The following is a 27,860-nucleotide window of genomic DNA, read 5'->3' as shown; positions in this document are numbered from 1 at the left end:
CAAAAGAGGCAGAGCCAGAACTCACCCAGGTCGGTGTGAACCCCTAAGTCCTCTTACTCGTCATGCCTGCCCCGCCCTGTCCTGCACCCCTAGGGAGACGGCAGGGAGAAACCAGTGCTGGGAATAGGGGAGGAGGCCGAGATGAGCCAGCCTGCTCATCCCTGCAGGAGGAACCTCCACGGCAACAAATCCTTCGCCTGGGTAGGGGGTGCCAAGGAGCAAGAACAGTGGCTTGGGGCCAGGTTAAACTCCAGGACAGAGAGGAGAGGGCGGTGCAGCCCCTGTCCAGGAACTCCGGGGCCTGTACCAGCACTCCCGCTGGGCACAGGGGGGCTCTTGCAGGCTTAGCCATGGGACTTCAGTTCTCCGTGCCTCAATTTCCTTGTCTGTTTCCTTTGCTTATCCGTAACCTCGGGGTTAAGCATGCTTCGTGCCTCAGAGGATTGCCGAGAAGATTAAATGAGATGGTTGGTGTGAAGGCCTAGCCTAGTGTGTGACTCAAGCTGTGCCCCCTCCATCATCCCCACCCATCTGAAAGCACTTCTCTGTCCTTCACCCTCAAGTCAGAGCTATCTGAGATCGGCAGTATTTCCTACAGCCCCGCCAGCAGCTGGAAGCTTCTTGAGTAAGGCCAAGGCTGGGGCCTGCAACTCCTCCCTCTCTGACTCCGAGGGAAAGGCTGGTAGAGGCGGGTTTTGAAAATCTTTGGGGTGAGGCTTGCACAATTCCAGGACTGCCCTGTAACTCCCAAGCCCTCCCCCACCACCAGTTTTGCAAGAAGGAGGAAGCCTAGCATATTCTTGCTCCAAAACCTGCTCCTCTCTTTGTCCCCAACATCTAGGCCAGCAGCAAGTGCTACTCCTCAGTGTATTCTGCATCTGGTCACTCCTCTGCATCCCCACCGCGACCCCCAGATCCTCAGCACTGTCTACTGAACTCTCTGCACAGTTAGGCCCTGGTTGATTTCCTGGCTCTTCTCATGCCCCCATCCTCACTCCACTGCCTGCTCACTGCAGCCATACTGGCTTCCTCCTTCTTTCTTGGACATATTAAATTCTCTGCTCTCTTGGGGTGTGTGCACATGCCCTTCCTCCTCCCAGGGATTCTCTTTCTTGCCATCTTCTTGTGATGCACCTCCTTGCAATTCAGAGACGACCATAAAAGTCACCTACTCAGAAGCCTTATCTCACCACCCCAAACGGCAGGAGCCACTCTTGCCTGCCCTTTATTGCATTACTGTTTTTCTTTCTAGAGCTTAGCCCTGGGTGATGTTACCTTGCTTATGTGTTTCCTGGCTAAGATGTCAGCCTACCAGGGCCCAGACCTTTTTCTTGTCTCTACACGTTGGATTCCCCAGAACCCAGTGCCATGCCCTTGCACAGAGTAAAAGTTCCGATAACTTTGTACAATTGCAGGCAGTGTGTACAACCATCAGAGTTCTACTTCTCATTACTTAATAGCCTTCTTGCGACATTTCTGCATAGACCTCAGAATTGTCATTCCTCCCGCTGCCTTCCTCAGCTTTTCCCTACAGTGGGGCTTACAGGCTGTTTCCAGGTTCTAACCCTAATGTCCAACTTTGCTTTAAACACCGTGGTACAAATTGCACTTTTTTTTGTTGTTGTTGCTTTCAAATGATTTTTGAGTTAACAGTTTCCAAACTGATGTGTTCAAGTCAAGGGTATGGTCATCCTGATGGCATATACCACTTATTACCAGGTGACTGTTTAGAAAAATTATCCCCAGCAATGTGTGCAAGTTTTCCTACAGCCCCGCAAGCATTGGGTTTTTTCATTTTTGTTTTGTCTAGTTTAATGGGGAGGTTATGGCAGGTTTAAATTTTCCGTTGCTTGAATTAGTGAATCTGGGTGTTTTCCTATGCACGCGCTAGTTCCGTTTCCTGTCCTGTGAAGGAAGGAAATCCAGGGCACCTTAATTTTTCCCTTCACCTTCACTTTTGGTGGTGGTTCCACTTGAGCCCACCTCGTGAGAGCAGGGTGAGGGCCCCCAGGGGCTGGAACAGGAACACACCCAGGTGAACTCTGATGGTTGCAGAAGCTGCTCTGCCAGTCAACCAGAAAGAAACTGAGTCCCTTGTGCCCTAAGCATGGTACTGTGGGGAGAAAAAGAACTCATTTTTTCTTTAGGTCTTCGTGATTTTTTTTCAAAATGGTAGTATTTTTTAAATTACAAAAATAACACATGATATATAAGGTTATTCATTGGAACTTTGGGAAGCTAATGTTGGTCACTAATGGGAACTACACCCCCCCTCCTCAGGGGAATCCTGTGTGGTCATCCAAAGAGTGCACTTGCTCTAGAGCACATGGCGTAGAACGATCTCTGGGACACTGTGTTAGTCTCCTATGGCCGCTGTAACAAATGACCACACATCTGATGGCTTAAAACAACATAAATTTATTATCTTACAGTTCTAGGGGTCACACGCCCAAAATCAGTCTTGGTACGCCAAGATCAAGGTGTTGGCAGGGCTATATTGCTTCTGGAGTCTCTAGGGGAGACTCTGTTTCCTTGCCTTTACCAGCTTCTAGAGGCTTCCCTTATATTTTGCATCATGACCCCATCCCTCCATCTTCAAGACAGCATAACATCTTCAAATCTCACTCTGTCTCCAATCCCTGCTTCTGTAGTCACATCTCCTATTCTTCTGATTCTCTTGCTGTACTTGTAAAGATGCTTCTGATTACACTGGGCCCACCTGGATAATCCCCCCATCTTGGAGTCCTTAATTTCATCACACCTGCGAAGTCCCTTTTGCCGTGTAAATTGACCTATTCACAGGTTCTGGGGATTAGGACTGATGGGGCTATCTTTCAGCCTCCCACACCCTAAAGGGAAATAAGGTTCAGAGCAGCGTGAGAGGTCACATTTGTTTAAGGGGAAAAAAAAGAATAAGTATGGCTGTGCTTGGAAAGGCATAGAATACCTCCAAGGGCTATGTGGGAAACTGGTAGGAGAGGTCTTCTGGGAAGAACAGGAGTAGAAAGAAGACTTATGTGTCTTAGTATCTTTTTGTATTTAAATTTTTTACTACACATGTCACCTATGTTAAAAATAAGTTTTAAGAAGTAACACATAATCATTGTAAAAGTTCAGACCTTCCAGAAACCAAGAGAAAGAAAATACCCACCCCACCCTCAAATCACTCCCATTTTCTCCAGCAATAACCACTGTAAAGAGTCTGGCTGTATCCTTACAGACTTTTTAAAAAATGCATATATCATTTTCTCACATAGATGGAATCATGCTGTACACACTATGCTATAATGTGATGGGGGAGCACCCGTTATATTACATCTTTCCTCATCCACATATGGAAATGTAACAGCACTGGAGTCTCCCACTCCCAGATGTACTGTATCTGACTCAACCAGACCCTCCCTTGTTGGTGGACATTTAGATTCTTTGCTGCTTTCCAGAGCAATCTCAACACTAACATATGTCTGTCTGGTTCTTAAATGGAGTGAAATTCACATAACATAAAATTAAATTTTTTTAAATTAACTTTTAAAGTGAGCAATTCATTGTCATATAATACATTCCCGATGTGGTGCAACTACCACCTCTATCTAGTTCCAGAACACTTTCGTCACCTCAAAAGGAAACTCTGTCCCTATTAGGCAGTCGCTCTTCATTCCCTCTCCCCGTAGTTCCTGGCCACCACCAGTCTGCTTTCTGTCTGTACAGATTTGCATATTCTGGATATCACACATCAATGGAACCAAGTACTATGTGACATTTTGTGTCTGGCTTCTTTCACTTAGCGTAATGTTTTAGAGGTTCATTCATGTTGTAGCATGTGTCAGCACTTCATATCTTTTATTTTTTATTGAGGTATAATTGACCTACAATAGTTTCAGGTGTACAACATAGTGATTCGATATTTGTATATATTGCAAAAGTACTTCATTTCTTTTTATGGCTGGATAACATTCCATTGTATGAATATAACATCTTTTATTTATCCATTCATATGTAATGGACATGGATTGTTTCCATCTTTGGCTATGAATATTCGTGTACATGTATTTGTTTGAGTGCCTGTTTTCAATTCTTTTGGGTACATACTCAGGATGTACATCCTTCTTCACATGCTTTGAGCTTTATTATTTCCTATTTTCAGACACTGTTAACCTAAGCAAGTTAAAAATAATTTGTAAGAAAGTGCTGGAAAACACATACTACGGCGAATGATAGTAGGATGATAGATCTGGACAAATGTTTTCTTATTTTCCAGATCTGGAGACGACAGGAAAATGGCCACCTGGGATGAAAAGGTAAATTAATTCTGGAAGACTAGCAGCGTTAAAGGACCTCCCAGCCTTGAGAAGATAATTCTGTTTGGTGTTTCTAACAAGATAGAGGAAAAACACGTGTTCAGGATGCTTCCGCCATACCAAAGTGTTAAAAGTCACCGAGGTGAAAGCTATAGAAGGAACCTCAAGATAGCCTGATAATCGGAAACAGACCATTCAAAACCCAGCTCTGCATTTTAATAGCCCTGTATCATTTGGTCACGCCCTTCACCTCCCCGAGCCTCAGTTTCCTTATATGGAAAATGGGGAAAAGTTACTTAACCACCCCTGTTCCTGAAGGCTCACAGGGAGGAGTTGAGGAGACAATGGTCTCAGAATGCTAGGCCAATACTGAGCCCATAAGGCCTTCTCCCAATTGCTTATTTTACAGATAGAGACACTTGGGCACAGAGAAGTAAAGCTACTTGCTCAAGATCACACAGGTAGGAAGTGGCGGAGATGAGATTTCAACCCAGCCTGACTCCAAAGCGAATGCTCTGCCTCCTGTGCTGTGTGGCCGTCCTGAGCAGGACTAATAAATTCTGTCCGTGATGTCTGGGGTGCAGGCTTGTTGGATCTGGGGAGACGTTAGTTGTGAAGGGTGGGGCAAGGTGAAGAGGAAGTGTTGGCTTCCATTTCAGCTGTTCACTTGGAGCTTCTGGGGGCCTGGCCAGGTAGAGCTGTCAGGGCAGTGCCAGCAGCTCAGGGTAGCAGCAGAGTGATGGGGCAGAGTTGGAGAAGCAAGTGTGAGGGTCAGAGGACCATGGGATGATGATGATGATGATGGTGGTGATCTTGCATTTCATCAAATTGATGGCCCCTTTAACTGTGAGAGTATTTCTGATTTAAAGCTGTTTACAATGTGGGAGGAGGAAGTGACCAATGGCACTTACAACATGCCACCAATTCTGATTTCAGAAATGTGGAAATGTGGGAAAATGTTCAACTTTGCATTAATGAAATATGGGGGCATTTCCAGCAGAGGGACGACAATCACCCTCTGTAGAGTTGTGTCAATTCCTGATAAGATACGGGAAGCTTAGTGCCTGCCACCCAATAGCAGGAGCTCCGTGAGTTCCAGTTATCATTAATACTCACAGAAAGGCAGATGGAACAGTTTCCTTCATTTAAAGCTCCCTACTAGGCAAACCAAAAAAACAAGCGGAAACGCGCGATGGTGGTTACGCTGTGGTGTAACCGGCTCACTCCTACGTCTCACGAGGGGCTGGATCAACCCACACGACTGCTGGAAAAAAAACTTGACAGGTGTATCAAGAGTCATGAAAATAGTCATAATCAAACCTGGTCATCTTACTTGCGGGAAAGGAAACAACCCATAAAAAGGAAAAAGTGGGGCTTCCCTGGTGGCGCAGTGGTTGAGAGTCCGCCTGCCGATGCAGGGGACACGGGTTCGTGCCCTGGTCTGGGAGGATCCCACATGCCGCGGAGCGGCTGGGCCCGTGAGCCATGGCCGCTGAGCGGGCGCATCCGGAGCCTGTGCTCCGCAATGGGAGAGGCCACAACAGTGAGAGGCCCGCATACCACAAAAAAAAAAAAAAAAAAAAAAAGGAAAAAGTATAATTTACAGCACAATTTAGAAACACAAATTTATGTGTTTCTTAGCATGTAAGATGCCATTGATTGTAGAGGCACCATTATTTTATGTGCTACGAAGAAGAAAAAGTGCCACCATTTACTGTGATCTCATGTGACACAACACTGACACTGGTCAATTGTAAGACAGACTTCAGAAATGTTAATATGTGAGAAAATGTGGCCTTAGAATTGGTGATAGAGGTGCTAAAAATGAACAGAAAATGCAATAATGAGCACTGACTCCTTGGTAAATTTCTTGGCCATTAAAAAGGCATAAGTCTGATGCATATAGGTAGTGGGGAGAAAATAAGATACAAAGTTGTCTGCAGTCTTCGATTATAATTGTAAAAGACATAGATTAGAGTGAGATGGGTAGATAAGTAGATGATAAATTTGGTGTGTTGGGCTTATTATTTCTTTTTGCTCATGTTTTCACAATAATAATACTGAAAGAAATAGATCTGGAGTAAAGGTCTGCTCATTGGGGTGAATAACAGCAGGTAAAGCTGGGGATTCCGGGTACGTCAGGGGGTCTGGCTGCAGGGACAAGTCGCAAGGGTGGGGGTGAGGACACAGAAACATCAGGGCAAGCAGAGGGTTGGAATGCAGAGCCAAGGGATGACACCTCGGGGGACTCCTGGGGGCGGGAGCCTGTCTGTCATCGAACAGAGGCCAAAAGAAGGGGTGGCCCCAGCGGCATTGCTGGGGAGCTGGGGAAATTGGACCAGGGCCACGTGTAGCAAATAAGCCTCTTACTGATTCAAAGAATAAGTTCCTTTTAATAATTTACCTTGTGAAGTTAATTATGTTTTTACAAAACTGTTTTAATAGGATTGCTTTTAGGAGATTTTTAATTGTCCAGCTCCTCTAATTTTGGGGAGGAAAACAGCTCTGTCGTAGAAGAAACTGGTGGGGTTTTTAGCCATGGCTCAGACCTAATTTGCTGTAGCCAGCTCTGCCCAGAGGGGCCCCCAGCAGGGGGGCTGCCCAGAGGGGCGCCCAGCAGGGCCCTCCCTGCCCCTTCCCACCTCTCTGAGCCTCCGTTTTCCTCTTTTGTAAAATGAGAACAGTGAGGATTAAACAAGATAGTGACTGGAAGGCACTTAGCAGGGTGCCGGGCTATAACAGACGCTTGGAACACAGGAGCTACTGACGCCATCATGAGGATAAAGTAGGTTTTCAGCCCATCAGCTGACCTAGTCCTCAGCTCAGATGATTGCATGTCACCAGCCACATCTGGAGAACCTGGTTGCCAGGTGTGCTTAGAAATCCTTGTGGCCCTTTGGCACGCTTCTCACAAGGTGTTTGGAGGCACCGGGTTCATTTACGATGCTGGTTCTTGACCTTGGCTGTACATTGGAGATCCCAACACCCAGGCTACCCCCAGACCAACTGAATCACAATCTTGGGGGCTGTGACCCAGGCACTGGGTTTTTTTTTTAAAAGCATCCAGGTGGTTCCGATGTGCAGCCAGAGCTGAGAGCCATTGGTTAAACTGCAGCTGCACTGGCCTCCTTCCAAGGACCGAGCCACAGTGGGGCAGGAAAGAGGGGAGCCCTGAATTCTTGTTTATCCCATCTTTTCCATGGCTGAAGCATCACTAAGATGTTGGGGGGTGGGGTGGCCCAGATGACTCAGTTGTACTGGTGATAGGTCCTAATTTCTAGCTGGGTAAATATTTTTTTCTTTCTATGCTTTCATTTCTTTCTATGCTTTTGTTAACACAAATAGCAGCCTGACTTATGCTTCCCAGTTAACATGGCTGATTCACAGACTTTGGGCAAGACTGCCACCTCTCTGACAATCATCCTCTCCCTCCCCCAGGGAAATAGACAGAGTACATCCCACCATACCCGTGTTTTTCAAACTCAACCCATTAGTGATTCCTGAAATCCATTAATGGGCTGCCATCAGCCTTTTAAGAAATAGAATAAAGTGGTAGACATAAGTCTCTCACATGTTAACTTTAGTTATAGAACATATATATGTCAATGTGTACTAAGTGGCAGGATATAAAATGTGTTTCTTATTGAGTAACACTGGGCTGAACTCCCCGCCCAACATTGACCTTCACCAGCTGTGAGCTGGGTCCGGGGCAGCATTCAGAGAGGTCGTGCAGGAGGGAGAGGGCTCTGGGCCAGGCAGCCTGGGTCGGAGTCTGAGCTCTGCTTCTCACTGGCTGTGTGAGCTGGGGCAAGTTGCTTGGCCTCTCTGTTCTCAGTTTCCTCACCTGTAAATGAAGAGGATTCGGTCCCCACCTTGTCGAGTTGTTGCTGTATGTTACAAAGGGCTTTTGCACAGAGCTCAGAAAATGGCAGGCGCTCTGGGGATAGTTACAATCACTACAGTTTCTACTACCTTAAATGTTATTTCCCACATCGTCTCCACCCAGCCTCCTGATCAACTTGCCAGGTCAACAGACTCTTCCCTCAAATCAGGAGGGATTCTGACCCTACAGGAAATGGAGAGAAAAGTTGGAGAATACGTCTCTGGGGCACCTGGGCCACCAGTCAGGCTTCTCAGTCTACCAGCAGCACCACCCCCTGCCCAAACTAGTCAGCCGTCACGGTGGTTATTTTCGTGAAACCTCAAACTTCCTCCCCACCCTAGAGAAGGAAAAGCTGCTACGCTTATTTAAAGACTTCCCTGATTTTAAAAATAGGCATTCCTCAGAACATAAATCCCTGGGGACAGGGTAGGGGGAGGTGGCGGTAGAGTACGTGAGCCTCTGGGGTACATGAGTCCCCCAAGAGGAGATATTTGCTCGAGGGATTCATTCCACCCTCCAGGTATGTTTAGTGGGAGGGAACCTGTGGTCTTCCAGGCATGAAGAATACGGAGGATATGGCATGAGCAAAAACCCACCTACCCAGTCCCCTAATGGGGAGTGGGGGAGGAAACAGACTCTGTTACACAAACAGGTGGATCCATCTCCATTGGGGAGGCATGTGGGCCATGCATGAATGCAACAGGGGAGGTACACGGTCAGCTTCCTGGAGCTGGGCTGCTTGAGGGAGACCTCCTGAAGGAGGAAAAGAAAAATGACAAGGTGGAAGAGGAGTGGGCGTTCTAGGCAGAGGAAATCACGTGTGCAAAGGCCTTGTGGTCGAAGGAACCTATTGAGTACAAAGGGCTGAATGGAGACCATGTGGCCAGAGCAGAGAGACTGGTGACAGGTGAGGTCGGATAGGCAGGCAGAGGCCACAGTGTGCAGAATGGCTATAGGTCTCTGGAAGGCACTTGGGTCTTTTTTTTTTTCCCAGCCGCACCACACTGCTTGTGGGATCTTAGTTCCCTGACCAGGGATCGAGCCCAGGCCCTTGGCAGTGAAAGCGTGGAGTCCTAACCACTAGACCACCAGGGAGTTCCCTGGGTCTTTATTTTTAAGATCAGTGGGAAGCCAAAGAAGAGTTTCAAATAAGGGAGTGCATTAGGGTCCCCAGGATCACCCCAGGTTCAGTGATTCGCTAGGAAGGCTCATAGGACTCAGCATACAGTTCCACTCATGGCTAAGATTTTTACAAAGAAGAATCAGCAAAGGGAAAAGATACATGAAGTGGAATCCAGGGGAAACCAGACACAAGCTTCCAGATTCCTCTCCCAGTGAAGTCACATGGGACTTGCTTAATTCCTCCAACAGCAAATTGTGACAACACATGCTAGGAGAGCTTGTTAGAGACTCAGCACCCAAGGTTTTTATTTGGGGGCTGGTCACATGGGTACCTTCCAAACTCCAAAAATTCCAGACTACCCAGAGGAAAGCAGGTGTTCTACAGAAACCACTTGTCTTTACAAACAGTCCGGTCACAGTGAGCTGTCCTTACCAGGTGGGAACCCTCCCCAAATCCAAGTTCCCAGATGTCAGCCAAGGGCCAAGCAGGCCTTTCTAAGGGCAGCAGCCCCAGGCCTTTTCTGCACAGGGAGTGACGTGATTATGTTTCAGGAAGTGCTCTCAGGCTGCTGACGAGAATCTAAGAGCGATGGGAGAACAGTGAGGAGCTGGTACGTCCTCCAAGTAAAAGGTGGAGGCTGCGGGGGCAGGGAGGTGGCCGAAGATGGGGGAAGTAGATGATGGATTCAAGGGTCATTTAGATGCTAAAATGCACAGGGCTTAGTGATAGGTGGGCTTTCGGGGAGGGAGATGGAAGGCAGGGGTTGGGGACAACCTCTCTGACCCTGGCTGGGTGTGTCTGAAGATCCCTGGACCCAGAAGACAAGGTGCAGGTGCAAGTCCATGGACTGTTCACTGGGTGGTGGCAATTGCCATGTTGCAAGTCTCAGTTTCCCCTGCTAAGGGAGGGAGGATTGCATCTCAGAACCTTGATTCAGCCTCTTTCAATATCATCGTTCTTGTTGCTTTAAAAATATCAGCTTTCTGGCACGTTTTCCCCCTCATTGACAGAGCGTCTCAGAAAGAACAAAGCTAGTAGACCTGAGTTCATATGCCAGCTTTACCACTTATGTTTCTTTGTTTTTAAAAACTGTACACAAACAAGTTCTCAGTGTTAAGAAATTAAAACAGAAAACAGTATATATTAGGTTGAACCACATGAAATTGTCAGTTTCTACCAAATTTGACCTACAACAATGGTCATTAAAAAAATTTTTTTTAATATTTATTTATTTACTTATTTTGGCTGCACCTGGTCTTAGTCACGACATGCAGACTTCTCAGTTGCTTCACATGGGCTTCTTAGTTGCAGCATGCATGCGGGATCTAGTTGCTTGACCAGGGATCGAACCCAGGCCCCTGCATTGGGAGTGTGGAGTCGTACCCACTGGACCACCAGGGAAGTCCCCCAAAATGGTCATTTTTTAAAAAGTCTTATTTCAGGAAAGTCTTTTTGAATTATATCTTGAACCATTCTGTTCCATTGTTTTGGTTTTCTTTTTCAGGGATTCCAGTTGTATACATTAGATATATGTGTGTGTGTGTCTGTATGTGTGTGTATATATATATATTTTTTTTCATTCTCCCTCCCTCTCCACTCCCCCCAAATACTTCGTTCTCTGCAGGTTAGATCTTATTACATAAATGACTTATTTCTTATGGTTAAACCTAATAGGAAAAAAAAAAAGAAAGTTTCTCTTCACCCTCCAACCCAATCCCAATCCCTATCCCTTCATAGAGGTAACCACTTGGTTTGGGTTGTTGATTTTGTTTTTAACAAAAATGGCATTATACATTTTGATCTGTAATATGCTGGTTTTTACTTGATCATAGATGAAAAACACCTTTCTATGTCAGTACATACAGCCACGCTGGCGTACTGCATTCTTAACAGCTGTGTAGTATTCCACAGTGTGGTCTACCACAGTGTATTTAACCATAGACCTTGAGGTTGTAGCAGGTCTGCAGTGAGCATTATGCGTGAGTGTCTTTTTGCTCATGTGTGAGTCCCTTGTCAGGTCCAACAATGACATTTAAAATTTTGATAGAAACTGGTTTAAGGCTGATCCTCCTTGGCTCCCATGCCTGGCACATTGGAGAGACTCAAATATTTTTTCAAAAGATGAAACTGCCTCATTGCCCTCCTAAGAAGGATGTACCCATTTCCTTGCCCACCAGGTGGTGTAGGGGAGTGCCTTCCTCACCCCATCTCTGTCACCCTGCCACACCAGGTGACTTTGGGCAGTAGGTCTCCCCTCCCCAAACTTCAGTTTCCCCTTCTGTAGAATGGAGAGACCACACCTCCCTGTCCTACCTACTTCTCAGGATTTTTGTCAGCTTCAAGTGAGAGCAGGAGAGGATGGAGGTGGCCTATAAGCCTCAAGCAAAAAGAAACAAGTGGTTTTGTGACCCCCAAAGGAGCCTGCTTTCTCCCAGGAATGCAGGATGGATGTGCGGCCCACGAAGATGAGAGAGAGAGAGAGCGTACGTGGTCTGTAGTACCCTTGGGCTGACTCGGACACACACCCTCTGTATTAGCTTCCTGGGGTTGCAATAACAAGTGACCACAAACCAGATGGCTTAAAACAACAGAAATTTATTCTCTTAGTTCCGAAGTCCAGAGTTCTAAAATCAGGGTATTGGCTGGGTTAGAAGGAGGCTCAGAGGGAGGATCTGTTCCATCCCTTTCTCCTAGCTTCTAGTGGTTGCTGGCAATCCTTGGCACTCCTTGGCTTGTAGATGCATCACTCCAATCTCTGCCTCCATCTTCTCATGGCCTTCTCCTCTGTGTGTCCTCTCCTTTTCTTATAAGGACACCAGTCACTGGATTTAGGGTCTGCCCTAAATCCAGAATGGTTTTATTGCAAGATCTTTTTTTTGGCCTCACTGTGTGGCTTGCGGGATATTAGTTCCGTGACCAGGGATTGAACCCAGGCCCACGGCAGTGAAAGCACAAGAGTCCTAATCTCTGGACCACCAGGGAATTCCCAGCAAGATCTTTAACTAATTACATCTGCAAAGGCCTGTATTCCAAGCAAGGTCATATTCTGAGGTTTCAGATGGACATGAGTTTTGGGGCAGCCACAATTCATCCCACTGCACCCTCCTAACAGGCAGATCTCCGGTCATGGGCTGCCTGGCTTTTTCTTGGCCATGTCTTCTAACACAGGGGCTCCAGGTCATACAGCTCAAGGGCATATCCTGGCTCTGCCATTTTCTGAGTGTATGACTTTGGACAAGGCACCTTTTTCATGGCTTCGACCTCAGAGGGGTGTTAGGAATTAAAATGAAATGGTGCATTTAAGGAATTTACCGGTGTGCTAATACAACAAATAATAAACAATCAACAATAATAGATGTTGGTGCTGTTGTGTCTTGTTTGGGGTACAAGTATTGATTAATAAGCAAATCAGGTCCCTAAAAGTAGGCTGTGGGAGGGAACGGGGAAATGGGGACTTAAGGGATATTAGGCCCTGGGAATCAAGAGTCGGCTGACTTTCTTTAAAAGTACCTTTTTCAGTGATTGTTGGATGACCATGAAATAGGGACTTCCCCCTCCTACAGATGGCGGCTTCAGAGTCTGTAAGAATAGACATTCACAAGAACGTTTTCTTCTCCATCAATCACGGGTCTGTTTTTCTTGTTTTCTCCCACTTTCCCAGGTAGTAATTTTTCAGATATAATACCTGTCATGTGTAAACCAGAAGTAGGCGATTACCTTTGATGGGTAGCTCCTGCGGTTTTGCTGTTAATGCATTTACTAAATACTTATTGAGCCCCTCCCTGTGACTGGAGGAGGAAGAGCATCTGCCCTCCCAGAGTTCACAGACCAGTGCCGGAGACAGACAACCTTGAGACGTCAAAGTGTTTGTTAGTGAAGGGCTTGATGGGGAAGTAGAGGAAGGACGCTCACCCAGCGGGCGGTGGTTAAGGAAGACCTCCCAGGGGAGGTAAAATCGATGTCTGTAAGACTTGAAAGAGAACTAGGGTGAGACAGGTGAGGGTATTCCAGGCAGGGGGCAGGCCGTGTGAAGTCCTGGAAGCAAGAGAGAGCATGGTTCATTCTAGAACCGCAATGCAGTTGATGTAACTGGAGTGTGGCAGAGGCTGGGGAGGAGACCAAGAGAGCTTTGACCTTGTCCTGAAGGCAGCGGTTGGCAGTGGGTGAGGGTGGAGGGACTGAAGGTAATGGGAAGAGGGGGAGGATAGGCAAGGGCAGGGACACAGCCAGACCAGCCTTGGAGAAAGGTGACCCTGGCCACCACTGGGTGGAGAAAGGGTCAGAGGCAGGAGGCTGAGTGAGGAGGCTGGTGCTGGCGTCCCGGCAAGAGGCGAGAGCGGTAGGAGAGAGTTAGACAGAGAAGAGGAGGTGCAGCATGAGTGGTGTTTAGGAGGTTAGATTGACGGAGAGAGAGGAGCCAGGAATGATCTTTAGTTCTTGGCTTGAGCAGCAGGGTGGATGTGACACCATGACCTAGGGGAACATGTAAGGAAGAGTGGATCTGGGGGGAAAGATAAGAAATTAGTTCAGTTTGGGTCATAGCAACTAATGACCTGGCAGGATATCAGACAGCAGGCTGGAGACTGATTTGCACCCGAGCAGCATTGAAAACACAGGTGTGTAGAGACCACCGAAGGGAGAGAGTCGCCCTGTGCCAGGACAAGCTCATGGTTGGGGACTTGAGGACTTCTGGTGGCGTGGGGGCAGGGACATGGTACAGGAAGGGAGGCCAGAGATGGGAGAAAAATCAAGAGGCGAGGTTGTCAAACAGAACCAAGTCCACAGTGTGAGAGGATACAGTCCAGTCCAGCTGGAACCATAGTTGTGGGCTTTGATACGGAAAGGTGACCCCAGAGAGAGCAATGCCAGGATATATTGGGACAACAAGGGTTAATGCAGGGGAGATGGAGGTGGGGGTGTCCAGTGCCAGGGCCTCCACTGATCTAGATTCTCCGGGTTGCACGTGAAAGAAACAACTCAATCTATATAGCTTCAGCCAGAAAAGGAATCTTTCAGTTCATGTAACTAAATAGTCTGGGGGTTGCAGAGCAAGCAGTGGGGCTAGTAACCAGAGAAACGAGATATCCACGGGTGATGATGAAGTTGGAGGAGTGGAGGTGAGAGCTTTTGTTGTTGAGGAATAATAATACCAGCTGGTGCTTACAGAGGGGCTGCTCCAGGCTAGGCACTGAGGCCAGTGGTCCCCGTAGCTCACTGAGTCAGTCCTTCCGTCCCACCCAGGCAAGGTGGGGGGATCCCGAGAGCTGAGAGTCCAGAGTGGGTGGTGAAGTTGCTGAGGCCCACAACGTTTTCATGACCTTTGCCCTTTTCTGGAACTTTTCTGCTTCCGGAATGACAGATTTTTGACTTAAAACCAGAGTTGTTTTGTGCTCTGCTGGGTGCCATAAATATTTTCATCCCAAATTACTGAAAGTTGCTTCTCTACTGGGTGCAAAGTTTCCAAAAAAATTTCCTTTCCTGTATGAAATATAAAATGTGGTTTTTGCAAAGCACCCTGAGGTTCCCACCGTGCTGAGAACTAGTACAGGAGGTTTCCATCTGCTAGGTGAGGTGTTTTGAGGGGGGCGGATTATGGCCAGTAGCCACCCAGAGAGATTTGGGACATCTGTGGGCCTGGCCTTTGGCCAGCCCTGGGAACCCAGCAGTTGGAGGGCTGGCGTGGGAGACAGGGCACCAGTGCCCTCAGCCAACAGGCACTTGATGGGCTTCTGTTCTAGGTCAGGTGTCACATGATACTCTGGGGACATGGACTCTTGTATCTACGTGTTTATATTTTTCCATCAAATTTGGAAATTTTCTTCAGCCATTATTTCTCCAAATATTTTTCCTCTCATCTCCTTTTGGTACTCCAGGTACCTGTATATTAGGCCACTTAATATTGTCCCTGAGGCTCTATTCTTCCCCCAACCCCAGGTCTTTTTTCTCTCCATGCTTCCACTGGATATTTTCAATTTTTTATCTTTTAGTTCACTGAACTTTTCTTCTGCAGCATCTAATCAGCTATTAAGCCCATCAGTGATTTTTCATTTCATATATGTATTTTTCTGTTCTAGAGTATCCATTTGGATCTTTTTTGTATTTTCCATTTCTCTTTTGAGATTCTCCATTTGTTCCCTCATCAAGTTCATGTTTTCCTTGAAATCCTTGAACATATTTAGAATAGCTATTTTCAAGTCTCCATTGGCCAATTCCATTATCTCTGTCCCTCTTGAGCTATTAAGCTAATTTTTCTATTGGTTATGGCCACATTTTTTCTGCTTATTTATCTGCCTAGTAATTTTTTATTATATGTTGGACATGATGAATGTTATGTTGTTGAGGGTGTTTTATTATATGTTGGACATTATGAATGTTATGTTGTTGAGGGTGTTTTGCTGTCTTCCTCAAAAGAGCACTTTTGAGTTTTGTTCCAACGGGCAGTTAATTTACTTAGGGATAAGTTTGATCTTTTTAAAAAACCTTATTTTTAAGCTTAGTTGGGAGAGGTCTAAGGTAGCCCTGACTGGAGGGCTAGATTAGGTCTACTTATAAGGCATGGCTTTTTTGGAATTTCTACTGAATGCTCAGAGTGTTCAACAAGATCTCTCTACTCTAGCTGTTTGGAACTCAGATCTCCTAACCCAGCCCTGTGTAATTGGTAGTAGTTCAGCTCACAGTTCCCCAAGAGTTGTTTTTTTTTTTTCCCCTGAAAGTTATATTTTGTCCTGCCTCATGGAATCTTGCTCTGCACATGTGAATTTTAGGACTCAGCCAAAGTCCAATTTTTTGAGTTTCTTCTCTGCGCTGCTTCCTTTTCTCTGGTACCTTGACACACAAATTCCTGAGGAAGGAAACTTCAATAGTCCTGAACTATAATCTTTGTCTCCAGAGTCCAGAAAGTACTTCCAGGCAGGTGATTGTGGGGCTCATCTCATTTGTTTCTCTTCTCTCAGGGATCACAGTAAATTTCATATATTTAATCCAGTTTTATAGTTTATCTAGTCTTATGGCAGTTGCTTTAACTGGTATAGTTAATTTTATGGCAGTTGCTCTAACTGGTATTGTTGTTTTTACCAGTTACTGTATCATGGTCAGAATCAGAAATCCCATTCTTTTGTATGTTTATGCTCACATTTTACACATTCCAAAAACAATATATAGTCATATTTTGCGGCCATTGACGTAGGAAGAAAACTAGGAGAGTGTGGAATCCCAGATGCCAATGAAGGAAGTTTTTGAAGAAAGGGAGTGATCTGCTGTGTTCAGTACTGCTGAGGGGGTACACGTGGATGTCATCAGTGATACACCGAGACACAGTTCATTCATTTTAACTGTGTATAACATTCCATCACATGAATAGAAAAAATTCACTTCTCTATCTCCTACCATTTAGGTGAACATTTGCAGTGAACATTCTTGAACATGTTACTGATTTGAGTACATGTGGGTGAGTTTCTCTTTGAAGCCTATCTAGGGGTGGGATTACTAGATCATTAACTAGTACAGCTTCATCTTGACAAAACAATGCCAGATTGCTTCCAAAAATAGTGGTGTCAGTGTCTGTTCCTGTCTTCAGGGTTCAGGAGACCCCCATTGCTTCACACATTCACCAACATTTGCTACTGTAGACTTAAATTCTTGCCAACATGAGGAACAAAAAGCTGTGTGATTGTTACGTCAATTCACGTTTTCCTGAATATTAGTGAAGCTGAGTGTCTTGGCCATCTGGGTTTCCTCTCATGTGACCTGCCTGTTAATATCCACTACCTAATTTTACATGGAGTTGTATTTTTGGGGTAAGATTTCTTTATATATTCTGGACACTAAAACTTTGTCTATTAAATACATTGGAAATATTTACTCCCAGTCTGTGGTGTATCTGACTTTGTACAGTTGTGTGTGTGAGAAAGAGAGAGCGAGAGAGAAAAGTTTTTAGCTTTGATGAGTTAGGTCTATCCATTTCTTTTGTGTTTTGTGTCTTATTTAAGCAGTCCTTCCCAGACCTGAGGTCATAAAGATACTTGTCTGTATTTTGTTCTAAGACTTTTAAAGTTTTTAAAAATACATTTATATAGGTTAACACAACTGAAGTTTATTCTGTGTGTGGTGTGAGGTAGGGATTTTTTTTTTTCCCTGTTGGGAAAGCCAGATATCCTAACCTCTCCAGTGTTTTCTCACTGATCTGGACTGCCATTGCCATCACATCCAGGTTCCCACAGGGACCTGGGTCTGTTTGGGGCTCTTTTTTCCTGTTATGCTGATCATATTGCCTATTCTTATAAACATACCTGAAAGTTTTCATTATTGAACTTTATAAAAAATTTGATGTCTGGTAGGGTAAGTTGGGCAAAGGAATGGGAGGATATTTGCTTTTTTACTTTGAAGTCCATCCGTCTTTAAACAACTGTCCATAATGTATTTAAAACAGCACTGGCTGAACTTAGGAAAAATCCGCTTGCTGCTCAGACCTTTCCAGGACTGATCTGTGGCATGGAAGGCGGGGAGGGTGGCTTCACTTTTGTGTGAAACTTTGGGTACTTTTACTTTTGCCTTTGCCCTCTCCCCGCCCTGCCAACTCTCACCTCTGGGGTTTTAGGTTGTGATGTCTCTGAACCATGGGCTGCTCTTCCAGTATTTACATGAGGGCCCGTGGTGGGTGTTTTGCGACTGGGTGGCAGTACCTCTCCTGTTGGTTACTGCCAACCAGACCACGGTGGCAGGCCTGACGGAATCTGGGGTTTCCTGTTGCCTCACCGGCCCTGAGACCCTGGATTCCAAAAATAAATGCACGAGAAACCACTGTGACCTCATGGTCTGTGCTTGCACGGTGCTCTGAGCACAGGGACTGTCTTCACCCCGTGGCCCGGCCCAGTGGGGGCCCTGCTCCCCCAGAGTGACAGATGGGCCACCTGAGCGCTTCCTCTCTGTCCCCTCCCTTCAGGCAGTCACCCGCAGGGCCAGGGTGGCTCCCGCCGAGAGGATGAGCAAGTTCTTGAAGCACTTCACCGTCGTTGGGGATGACTACCACGCGTGGAACATCAACTACAAGAAGTGGGAGAATGAAGAGGAGGAGGAGGAGGAGCAGCCACCGCCCACACCGGCCTCGGGCACGGAGGGCAGAGCTGCCGATCCTGCCGAGGCCCCTGCCCCCGTGCCCAGGCCCCGCCTCGACTTCAGGACCACTTTGAGGAAGCTCTTCAGTGCCCACAGGTTTCAGGTAGGTGGGCAGAGGCCCGAGATGCCTGGGGTGGGGCAGAGCCGTCAGCAAAGAGTCACGAGGGCAGGGTGGGGGCCCATCTCTGCCACCAGCTTCTTCACTCCACACACATCTACTGAGCACTGGCCATGTGCTGGGCAGGTCCCATGTGGTCTGGGGCAAAATAAGTCCTAATCCAAAAGTCAATTAAAGTTCATCACCTGATGAATGGATAAATAAAATGTGATCTATCTGTCCTCAGCCATAGAAAGGACTGAAGCACTGACACAGGCTACAATTTGGATGAACCTTGTCAGCGTGAGCCTAAGTGGAAGAAGCCAGACACAAAAGGCCACATGTCTTATAATTCAATTTATATGAAATGTCAGAACACGTAAATCCGCAGAGACAGCAGATTGGAGGGAATGGAAGTGGGGGAGTGACTGCTTAATGGATACAGAGTTTCCATTTGCAGGAATGAAAACGTTCCGGAACTAGATAGTGGTGATGGTTGCACAACCTTGTGAATGTGCTTAATGCCTCTGGACTTCATGCCAACTTTAAAATAGTTAAAATGGTAAATTTTATGTTATGCAAAATTTACCACACACACACAAAGGAGACTGGGGTCGGGGGGCAGTCTCTTCTTTTGTGAAGTGATGCCAAAAATATCTGCCTTGCTTAACCCACCGCCAGCCTCCAGGTGTGGTTATGGGGTGACCCTGAGAGGGAGACGCAGACTTCAAAGAATAGCAAAGGGAATGGGACTTCTACAGGGTTCAACGTCTGTCCCAACATCTGCCGATTTTGAAGGACAAACGCGGGTGGAGTCTGGCCAGCCCTGTCTGAACCCCACCCCACGTCCCCGATGTGGGCAGGCAGGTGTCTGGAAGCATGTTCTGAGTCCCAGGAGAAAGCAGGAGGCTCCTTGTCAGCCCAGTCCCTGAACGGAGCCATTTTGGGGTCCCTGCTGCAGGGATAACTACGATAATCCAGCCCCTCCCTAGAGCTAATGTCCCCCATGGAAGCAGAGAGAAGCAGCCCTTTCCTCTCCCATCACTGACTTTGTTCCATGGTAAAATAGAAGGAATTATTTTAGTCTTTTTTTTTCCACTCTCGTGTGACTTGGAGAAACAAAGCAGGCAACACAGCACTCCTGACAGCTTAGTGCTTTCCTCTGTGGCTCTGACAGAAGAGAAGACGTGGTGTTAAGTTGTTGGTGTTGAACTCCCAAACCCTCGATTTCAGGAGAGAAGGAAGGAGCCAGCTTCCTTCCAGCTGCAAGGGGAGCCCTTGGGAGGTCCCACCTCTCCTGACCGGGCCCCCCAGGGGCACGTGGCTCTGGGGGAAAGCAGAGTAGAGATGTTTATTCATTCACTCAGCAGTGCAGTCGCTTCTTAGCTTCTGCTATGTGCCAGGGGTACAGCAGTGAGCATGGTGGGCATGTCCCTGCCCTCACTCTTGGAGGATTAAAGGTCCGTGAAGAGGTGGGCATTCCACTAATCAGACAGATGCTGGAATCAAGTGGAGAGAAGTCCTCTGTAGGGAAACTGAAGGGGGCTCTGAGAGATCTTGGGGGTGGGGGAGACCCGACCTAGGCTGTGAGGTGGAGGACGTGTGGCAGAGGAGGTGACATTTCACTTGACACCTCAAGGTTGGGCAGGAGTGAGCTCTGTGGATGGGAGGGGAGGAGCTTCCCAGGCAGAGCGGGCCATGTTTGCAAAGGGCCGGGGGGAGGAAAGGGTCTTCAGTATTCGAGGATTTGAGAAGGGTCCTCGTGGCTTGTATGTATCCAGTAGAGGGAGAGGAGGCACTGGAAGGCCATCCGTGGGCAGTGGACAGCCATCGAAGGTTCTGAGTATGGGGGTGGGGAGGGGTTGACATGAGCAGTTCGTAGAGGGGCCCAGAGTAGAAGCAGGGAGGCCACCTTGGAGTAGGGGTGAGGGTTTAAGGGTTTGATCTCTGCAGATAGAGTCAGCATACAAGATTCTGGAATCCCTTTCTTGGGTGCAGTCTCCACCTATTCCCATGGTTTGAGGTGACCAAGGTGACATGATATATAGTTAACTGTTGTCACTTCTCCCACAGAATGGCACAACCAACCAAGGGAGAGAATTTGGGGTGAGTCAGGCCTCTGTACGAACGGGCAGGGTAGCTGGGCTAGGGGAGGATGGCCAGGAAGGCCAGGAGCCTCACTTTGATTACCTGCTCACCGTGGCCGGGCCCTCTGCTGAGCTCTCCTCACACATTATCTCACACGATGCTCCCCTTGTCACTCAGGGTAGAAAATGTGGCCAAGCCCATTATCCCCTGAAGGAAGCTGAAGCTTAGAGTTAACGTTGAGGCTCAGCAGAGTTGAGAGCTGTGCCCAAGGTCCAGGCTAACGGGGGAGCCGGCCCAGGACTGGCTGCCCCACAGTCCACGCTCTGTGCTGCTGCGTGCTGAGGCTAGGCACAGCCATTTTCCAGTGACGATTTGGAATTAACCAGCTTCCCTGAATCCTCAGCATTTTTCTTTGTGATGTGGCTCCCTTCAGAACTAGTACTGCCTTGTGAACTGGCAAATTCAGGGCCTTAGGGATTAGTTCATAGAGGCTGCGGTTGGGACCTGGGCATTACAGTTTGTGACCTTGGGTATTATAGTTTGTGACCTTGGGTCTCTCTCTCTCACTTCTTAAAATTGAGGTGAGATTCACATAAAGTTAATCACTTTGAAGTGAATAATTCAGTGGCATTTATTTAGTACATTCACAATGTTGTCCAACTGTCAACCACTATCTAGTTCCAGAACATTTCCATCACCCCAAAAAGAGATCTAGTACCCATTAAACAATAACCCCCAATCCCCAATAAACACTAATCTACTTTCTGTCTCTATTGATTTGCCTATTCTGGACATTTCATGTAAATGGAATCATAAAATATATGTGGTCTTTTCTGTTGGGCTTCTTTCACTTAGCATATTTTCTAGGTTCATCCACATTGTAGCATGTGTCAGTGCTTTCATTCTTTTTTTATGGCTGAATACTCAGTCTGTTTTTAATAACTCTGTGCCTTGGTTTTAGACCAGATGAGCTCTTAGATCCCTTTAGGTCTAAAAACCAAAGAGGGAGGGAGGAAAGAAAGAAGGAAAGAAAGACCTCACCTGAGGCTTGAGTATTTTTTTGGCTGCGTTGGGTCTTCGTTGCTGCGCGCGGGCTTTCTCTAGTTGTGGCGAGCAGGGGCTACTCTTCACTGCAGTGCACGGGCTTCTCATTGCAGTGGCTTCTCTTGTTGCGGAGCATGGGCTCTAGGCGCGCAGGCTTCAGTAGTTATGGCACACGGGCTTAGTAGTTGTGGCTCGCAGGCTCAGTAGTTGTGGGGCACAGGCTTAGCTGCTCCGTGGCATGTGGGATCTTCCCGGACCAGGGATCGAACCTGCATCCCCTGCATTGGCAGGCGGATTCTTAACCACTGAGCCACCAGGGAAGTCCCTTGAACCTTTACTAAGCTACTGAATTTGGATTTGTCTGCAAACTTCATTAAAAAGCACTTTGCCATACAATTTTCACAATAAACCATGTCATCAAATACTTTAACTACTGAAATAATTACTACAGGTTGAAATGGTCAAAAGGTTTAATAGTCCACTCTTTATAGGCCTGAACTTGTTTAATTTCACCCTGAAGCTGTAGAAACTGCCAAGATAATGGCAGGTTAATTTTTAGAGATCAAAATCTATCTACCTGAGAGTGTAAGAGGCAAGGCCCTGGAGGAAGTAAGTGATGGTCCAGTATTTCCTAGGGAAGAGAAGGGTCACACAGTGTCCTTTGGGGTTCCTCCCGTTGCTGCCATTTCCACCAGTGCCATGTCATCCCCAGGGTCTCCCCAAATGCCATCACCTCCACCCCACCTTTAATGTCCTCACCATCATCACCACCTCCGTCACCATGACTACCCCCACTGCCATCGATATGACCACCCACTCACTTCACCCTGGTCCCCACCTTCCTCCCCCTCCAGCAGGTCACAAAACCCACCGGATTGTCTTTCCTACAGCAGCTCTTCTCTGTTCTCCAGGAGACGCAGGACTCCCTCCCCCTTCACTCCCAGCGAGCACATGGGAGTTGGGGTGGGTACCTCACGGCTCCAGCCAGAAGCTCTTTCATGGGCACAGTGGACGTCACTCTAACCCAGCTGCCTGAAGGAGGCCATATCTGTGAGGCTGGATGTTTTAAATTTTAAATTGCTTATTGAGCATTTGTTCTGGGCGTAACCCGGCAAGAGCAATCCCCAGAACTAGAAAAATAAACGCTTTTAGAAACTTTAGTATTTTTTGCCATCTAGGAATTAGCAGTTTGGTTGGAGATGCTGAGAAGCAGTGAATTTATGAGTAAGAGAAAGACCAGTGGTGACCGAGGGTCAGTCAGTGAGCCACACGGAGGCTTTAGGAGGACAGGCACTGCCCAGGGCTGGAAGGAGGGGCTCCTGTCCAGAGGAGCTGGCCCCCAGCAGGCTCCCTGCAGGGCGCTCGGGCTGTGGGCAGTGGACTACCATCCTTGGCATCTTTCCCCAGTGGTTTCACTCAGATGTTTCCAGCCCTTAAAGATGAAAGGAGGGTCCCCATTTAGGTCTCATGGTCTCTTGCTTCTTCCCTTGGTCCACAGGTTATCATCATCTGCCTGGTCGTTCTGGATGCCCTCCTGGTGCTCGCTGAGCTCGTTCTGGACCTGAAGATCATCCAGCCTGACAAGAATAACTATGCTGCCAGGGTAGTGTGTCCGCAGCCCTTTAATGTGGTTCACTCTGTGGGTGGGCAGGGTGGGGCAGCACCTGCCTTGGAGTAACTAGGCCTATTTGAGGGTAGTTTGATTGGGTGCTTTCAGTCAAAGAGCAGAGAAAATGTCTTCCTTTCCCAATTATATATACGAATTTACTACAAGCAGGAAACCTCCTCAAGTCACTTGATGGCTTGAACCTTCAGCTATCCTAGACCACTGAGCTGGAGTTTGTCACTGATTATCAAACCAGGAGCATGATTCCTTCCCATCCCCCAGAGGAAGATGAGCTGTTTTTCCTCCTGTCAACATTCTGATGTGGTCCCTGTGCTGGAGCCATTTGGGGGGATGTGCCCACCATTTATTCCCTGATTCACAGTTCCTGCCTGAGCCCACCCCAGACATTCACCCAAAGGGCAGTGGACACACTGAAAATGCACTGTGCGGCCCATCACCAGTAACTGGGGAGAAGGCCAGGGGCTTAAAAGCATCTCCCCACACCCTTTGAAAAAATTCAGTGGACAACGCAAAACTGTCTTTTCAAATGGTAAAAGAGCAGGCAGAAAATATTAAACCTCCTTCCTCCTTGTGGCCCCTTTCACCACGGCAGCCGTTAACGTTTTCTTCTGTGCCAACCCAAGTCCTCCCATAGATAGATGATTATCTTTCCTCTCCCTCTGTTGTTTAATAGAATCAGTAATATACCTCCTATACTCACTGTCTTGTGCCTTTTTCTTTACTTTTTATTATGAAAAGTGGCAAATATACATTTTGCTGTATTGCTCTCTTTATATATATACATATCCACAAACACACCCCACCCATCTATTTTTGTCTGACCATTCGAAAGTAAGTTAGACATCACGGCACTTCCTCCTAAATACTAAATATCCAAACTGCCCCAAATTTGGTCACTGTGAGCCTCTTCGAGCTGACTGCTCTGTCCTCTTGACATGACTCCATAGCCTTTGAGCGTTTTCTTGTTTTCTGGCCCCGGATGATGTCCCAGCTCATTCGTACTTTCCCTGCCCCGGAATGGAAAAAGGTTACTTTAGTGAAAGCTAGTATTTATAAATCAAGATCTGGGAACTCTCTTCACTTACCACCTTACCATCATTTCTAGTTGATACATACGAATCAGCCTTGGTCTTTTGAACAATTGCATAATGCTCCATGTGGAGGTACCATAATGCATTTAACAAGTGCCCTAGTCTAGTGGACATTTCTGTTGTTCTCCAAACAATGTAGAAAATCTTTTGTTCTGCAAATGATGTTGCAGTAAATATCCTGTCTTTGTGCACACATGAGCTTTGCAGGGCCAAAGGGCATGGTGGATGTTTTCAACTGCCATTGCCCCATTGCCCTTCAGAGAGCAACGTGTGTGCTGTTCCCAGCCACAGTCCAGCCCAAGAACAGCACCTGGTGCTGGCCAGAATTTGGGATTGGTCAAATGAATGGATTCTCTCGGTGACCGGGCAGGTGCATTCAAGGCCAGCTCGTCCGTGTGACCTGCCCCAGCCCATGACAGCCTGAGTCTATTCTGTATCTCCTTGTCCCCTTCAGGTGTTCCACTACATGAGCATTGCCATCTTGACCTTTTTTATGATGGAGATTTTCTTTAAAATATTTGTCTTCCGCTTGGAGTTCTTTCACCACAAGTTTGAAATCCTGGACGCCATCGTCGTGGTGGTTTCCTTCGTCCTCGACGTTGTCCTCCTTTTCCGGGAGCACGAGTTTGAGGCTCTAGGGCTGCTGATTCTGCTCCGCCTGTGGCGGGTGGCCCGGATCATCAACGGTATGTCCCCTGTGCTCCTGGGCTGGGGGGGCGGGGGATGGGACAGTGGGTGGAGCCTGGAAGGGGCGCAGAGGCCCTGGTCCTCCTCCTCCTGGCAACCAAGAGAAACATGAAGTGGTCTGATTTGATGTCCCACTGTCACCTTTGTGGCTACAAATAGACACCAGGACATGTGCTCTGAGAGGAAGTGCCTTTCTCCTTCAAACTCTCATTTCTATGATTACTGAAAGATGTTTATGGCAAGGGTTAGACTAGTCCCTGATCAATCCCTGCCGGCTTGGTTCCCAAAGCACCTTTGTTTTTCATTTGGTGTTTCCTGGAGAGTGTTCTACCAAACCCCATCCCACCTTGGGAGGGGAACCGTCGGAAGGGGAGCAAGGAAGCTGAGAAATGCTGTACACTAGACTCTACCCCCTTTGAGAAAGTCACAACACGAGCTAGCACGCTGAAGGCTCTGAGAACTGTAATTGTTTTCCAAGTTGACCAGTTCAACACTTTGGGAGGAAATAACACCTATGAGCGTGCTGTAGACTCTGGCTCTGGAGGACACACTTGGGGAAATACTGCTTTACCGTATTTCAGGTACAGATCCTCTTCCTCACACACTCTCTGTTGGTGCAGGGAGCCTCCATGCCAGAGAAGCCATTTGTGCTGTGATTTTATGTGGACCTAGTGACTGGTTAGCGGTTCAGCCATCAGCGAACTAGTCAAAGTTGATCAAATGCCTGTCCTCGGACTTGCCGCATCAGAATCACCCTCAACACTTTAAGTGGAGAGTCTGGTGCGGAGCCCAGAGGGAGGGGTCCGTCTGTGAAGCACTCCCAGATGATTGGTGTCTGGCAGGGTTGGGAATCCCTAGACTAGTCCCCAACACGACGGGCTGTGGGTCGCTGTCAGGACACTGAGTGAGCGACAGTGCAGCCTGTTGGAAGCAGGCCCGTCCCCTGCTGGGCACAGTGAGCCCCATCGTGCCTCCCGGGCTCTGTGGCCGCCTGCTGTGGTGCCACCCGGCCAGGGAAGGGGCTGTGCGAGCGGCCCTGTAGGGCATGTGGGCTTTGGGGGCGGCCAGTTCAGATCTAGTGATTAAAGTAAAGCCTATTAAGAACCTTTATTTGGGTTCTGTCAAAGGAAATAATGGAGGCTTTTCAGATAATATTTTAGATGCTTATGTCGACTTTTTCATCTAATCTAACAGAAAAATACTCTCTGCAAAGGTTATGTGAGGTAGATAGACCATGACTGATTATAAATGACTCATGAAGCAGTTACTACCCAGTACTCTCACATCACACTGTTGTGAGATTTATTCATTTTCTTTGTCTAAATGGCAGCGAGGCATACGACTGGCTATTGCCCGTTATTACATTGCTATCAAATTTAGTAGCGTGACTGAAGTAACACAAGGCTAAACCGGATTCAGTGAGACAACCAGGAACACTGTGGACCAGGGACGGCTACTCCCAGGCCTTGTGGGCGCCACACGTGTGGGGGAAGGTCCGGACTCCATCACTCACACTTGGAAGGGGGCAGAGCGGCCCCACTGCAGCCAGTCTTTGAGGCCGTGTCCACAGTGTGGTGTGGGCATCTGGGAGCCAAGATGCAGGTCATTGCCTGACAACTAAACTGGCCACAGCTCTGGAGGCAGAAAGTTGGCAAAGTGACAGTCCCAACCCCAAGCTTGAGCATTTCCAGGCTTGCACTAAGTGCCTTTTGAACAACTGCTGCTAAGCAGCAAGACTGCTGTGAACTGCCCCCTACTAGGGAGCTTAACCTTCATCTGGTCAGTGATTATTTTTAAGGATTTCTCACACCGGACAAGCCAAAGAAGTATTTCACAGCTGGGTACTGAGTAGCTCAGAAATGAAAAATCTGACCCTCCTAGTTCTGACGCCTTTAAGCCATGATGACTGTTTTACTTGTCACCACTCTTCCCAGCTATACATTTGTAAGGAATACAGGTTTTTTCCCAAGGGGCTAAATTAGAGACCAGTATCATGGAGACCCTCGCAATTATTTTTCAGGGATAATTATCTCGGTTAAGACACGTTCTGAACGGCAACTACTAAGGTTAAAACAGATAAATATACAACTGGCCACCAAGATCCAACACCTTGAAATCAGCTGCTCTGAGAAGGTAAGAAGGTGTCTGGGAAAACGCCCTCTGTGTACACAGATCGTTCCCTGCCTCCAGCCTGAGCTTCTCCAGGCCAGGCCTCTGCTCACTCAGTGCCCTTAGCCCGGAGCCCACTTCCCTCGGTCAGGCCTTCCTTGTCCTTTCGGATTCAGTTTAGGTGTTGCCTGCTTCCCTGCAGCTTCGCCAGGTCTCTCTCCTCACTGCCATTGCTGCTGCGCCCCGGCTGACTGATTGCACGAGGAGTATGGCTTTCATTCAGCTCTGCGTCCCTGTGCGTGTCTGGGGCTCACTCTGTGACTGCCACATCCCTGGTGAGGCTCAGAAGGTAAATTCAGTTATTTGTCTGCTTTTTCTAATAACAGGAACAAGAAATTGAAAGACTTAACAAGCTATTGAGACAGCATGGACTTCTTGGTGAGGTGAACTAGAGGCATACCTGCTCCACCCCAAAGGGAAGACCTGCCTCACGGGCTTGTGACGAGGAAGACAGCCGCCCCTCCTGGGGCCATGTTGGGGAGAGGTTTGCTTTGATGGCTTTGCCTCACTGCCGCCAGCTCGGATTCTGGGGGACAGTCTTTCAGAGGCTCTATTTCTTCCTTGGTGTGACTGAGAACGTCCCATCCCATTCCCACCCCACACTGTTTAACAAATGTATCATAAACTATATTTTTCTCA

At 47.4% G+C, this 27,860-nt stretch overlaps 1 protein-coding gene across 1 annotated transcript; it reads left to right on the top strand.

The window, feature by feature from the left end:
- Positions 1–27,860, top strand: HVCN1 (hydrogen voltage gated channel 1). The gene is made up of 7 exons (XM_079717662.1): positions 1–29; positions 4,259–4,298; positions 18,246–18,521; positions 23,146–23,250; positions 24,820–25,051; positions 27,073–27,185; positions 27,548–27,860. Exons 2-7 carry the CDS (start codon positions 4,278–4,280, stop codon positions 27,611–27,613), a joined length of 813 nt encoding a protein of 270 aa, XP_079573788.1. The 5' UTR covers positions 1–29; positions 4,259–4,277; the 3' UTR covers positions 27,614–27,860.

Source organism: Hyperoodon ampullatus, assembly GCF_949752795.1.
Source record: "Hyperoodon ampullatus genome assembly, chromosome: 13".
In the NCBI taxonomy this organism is placed as follows: Eukaryota; Metazoa; Chordata; class Mammalia; order Artiodactyla; family Ziphiidae; genus Hyperoodon; species Hyperoodon ampullatus.
This window is presented reverse-complemented; position numbering and strand designations above follow the sequence as displayed.

What these genes read in the sequence shown, in the direction of transcription:
- HVCN1 (XM_079717662.1), top strand. Translation starts at nt 4,278, where the DNA reads ATGGCCACCTGGGATGAAAAG. An exon ending in TCAGTGCCCACAGGTTTCAG is followed by an intron (nt 18,522 to 23,145) that starts GTAGGTGGGCAG and finishes CTTGGTCCACAG; the next exon opens with GTTATCATCATCTGCCTGGT. An exon ending in AAATCAGCTGCTCTGAGAAG is followed by an intron (nt 27,186 to 27,547) that starts GTAAGAAGGTGT and finishes TTCTAATAACAG; the next exon opens with GAACAAGAAATTGAAAGACT.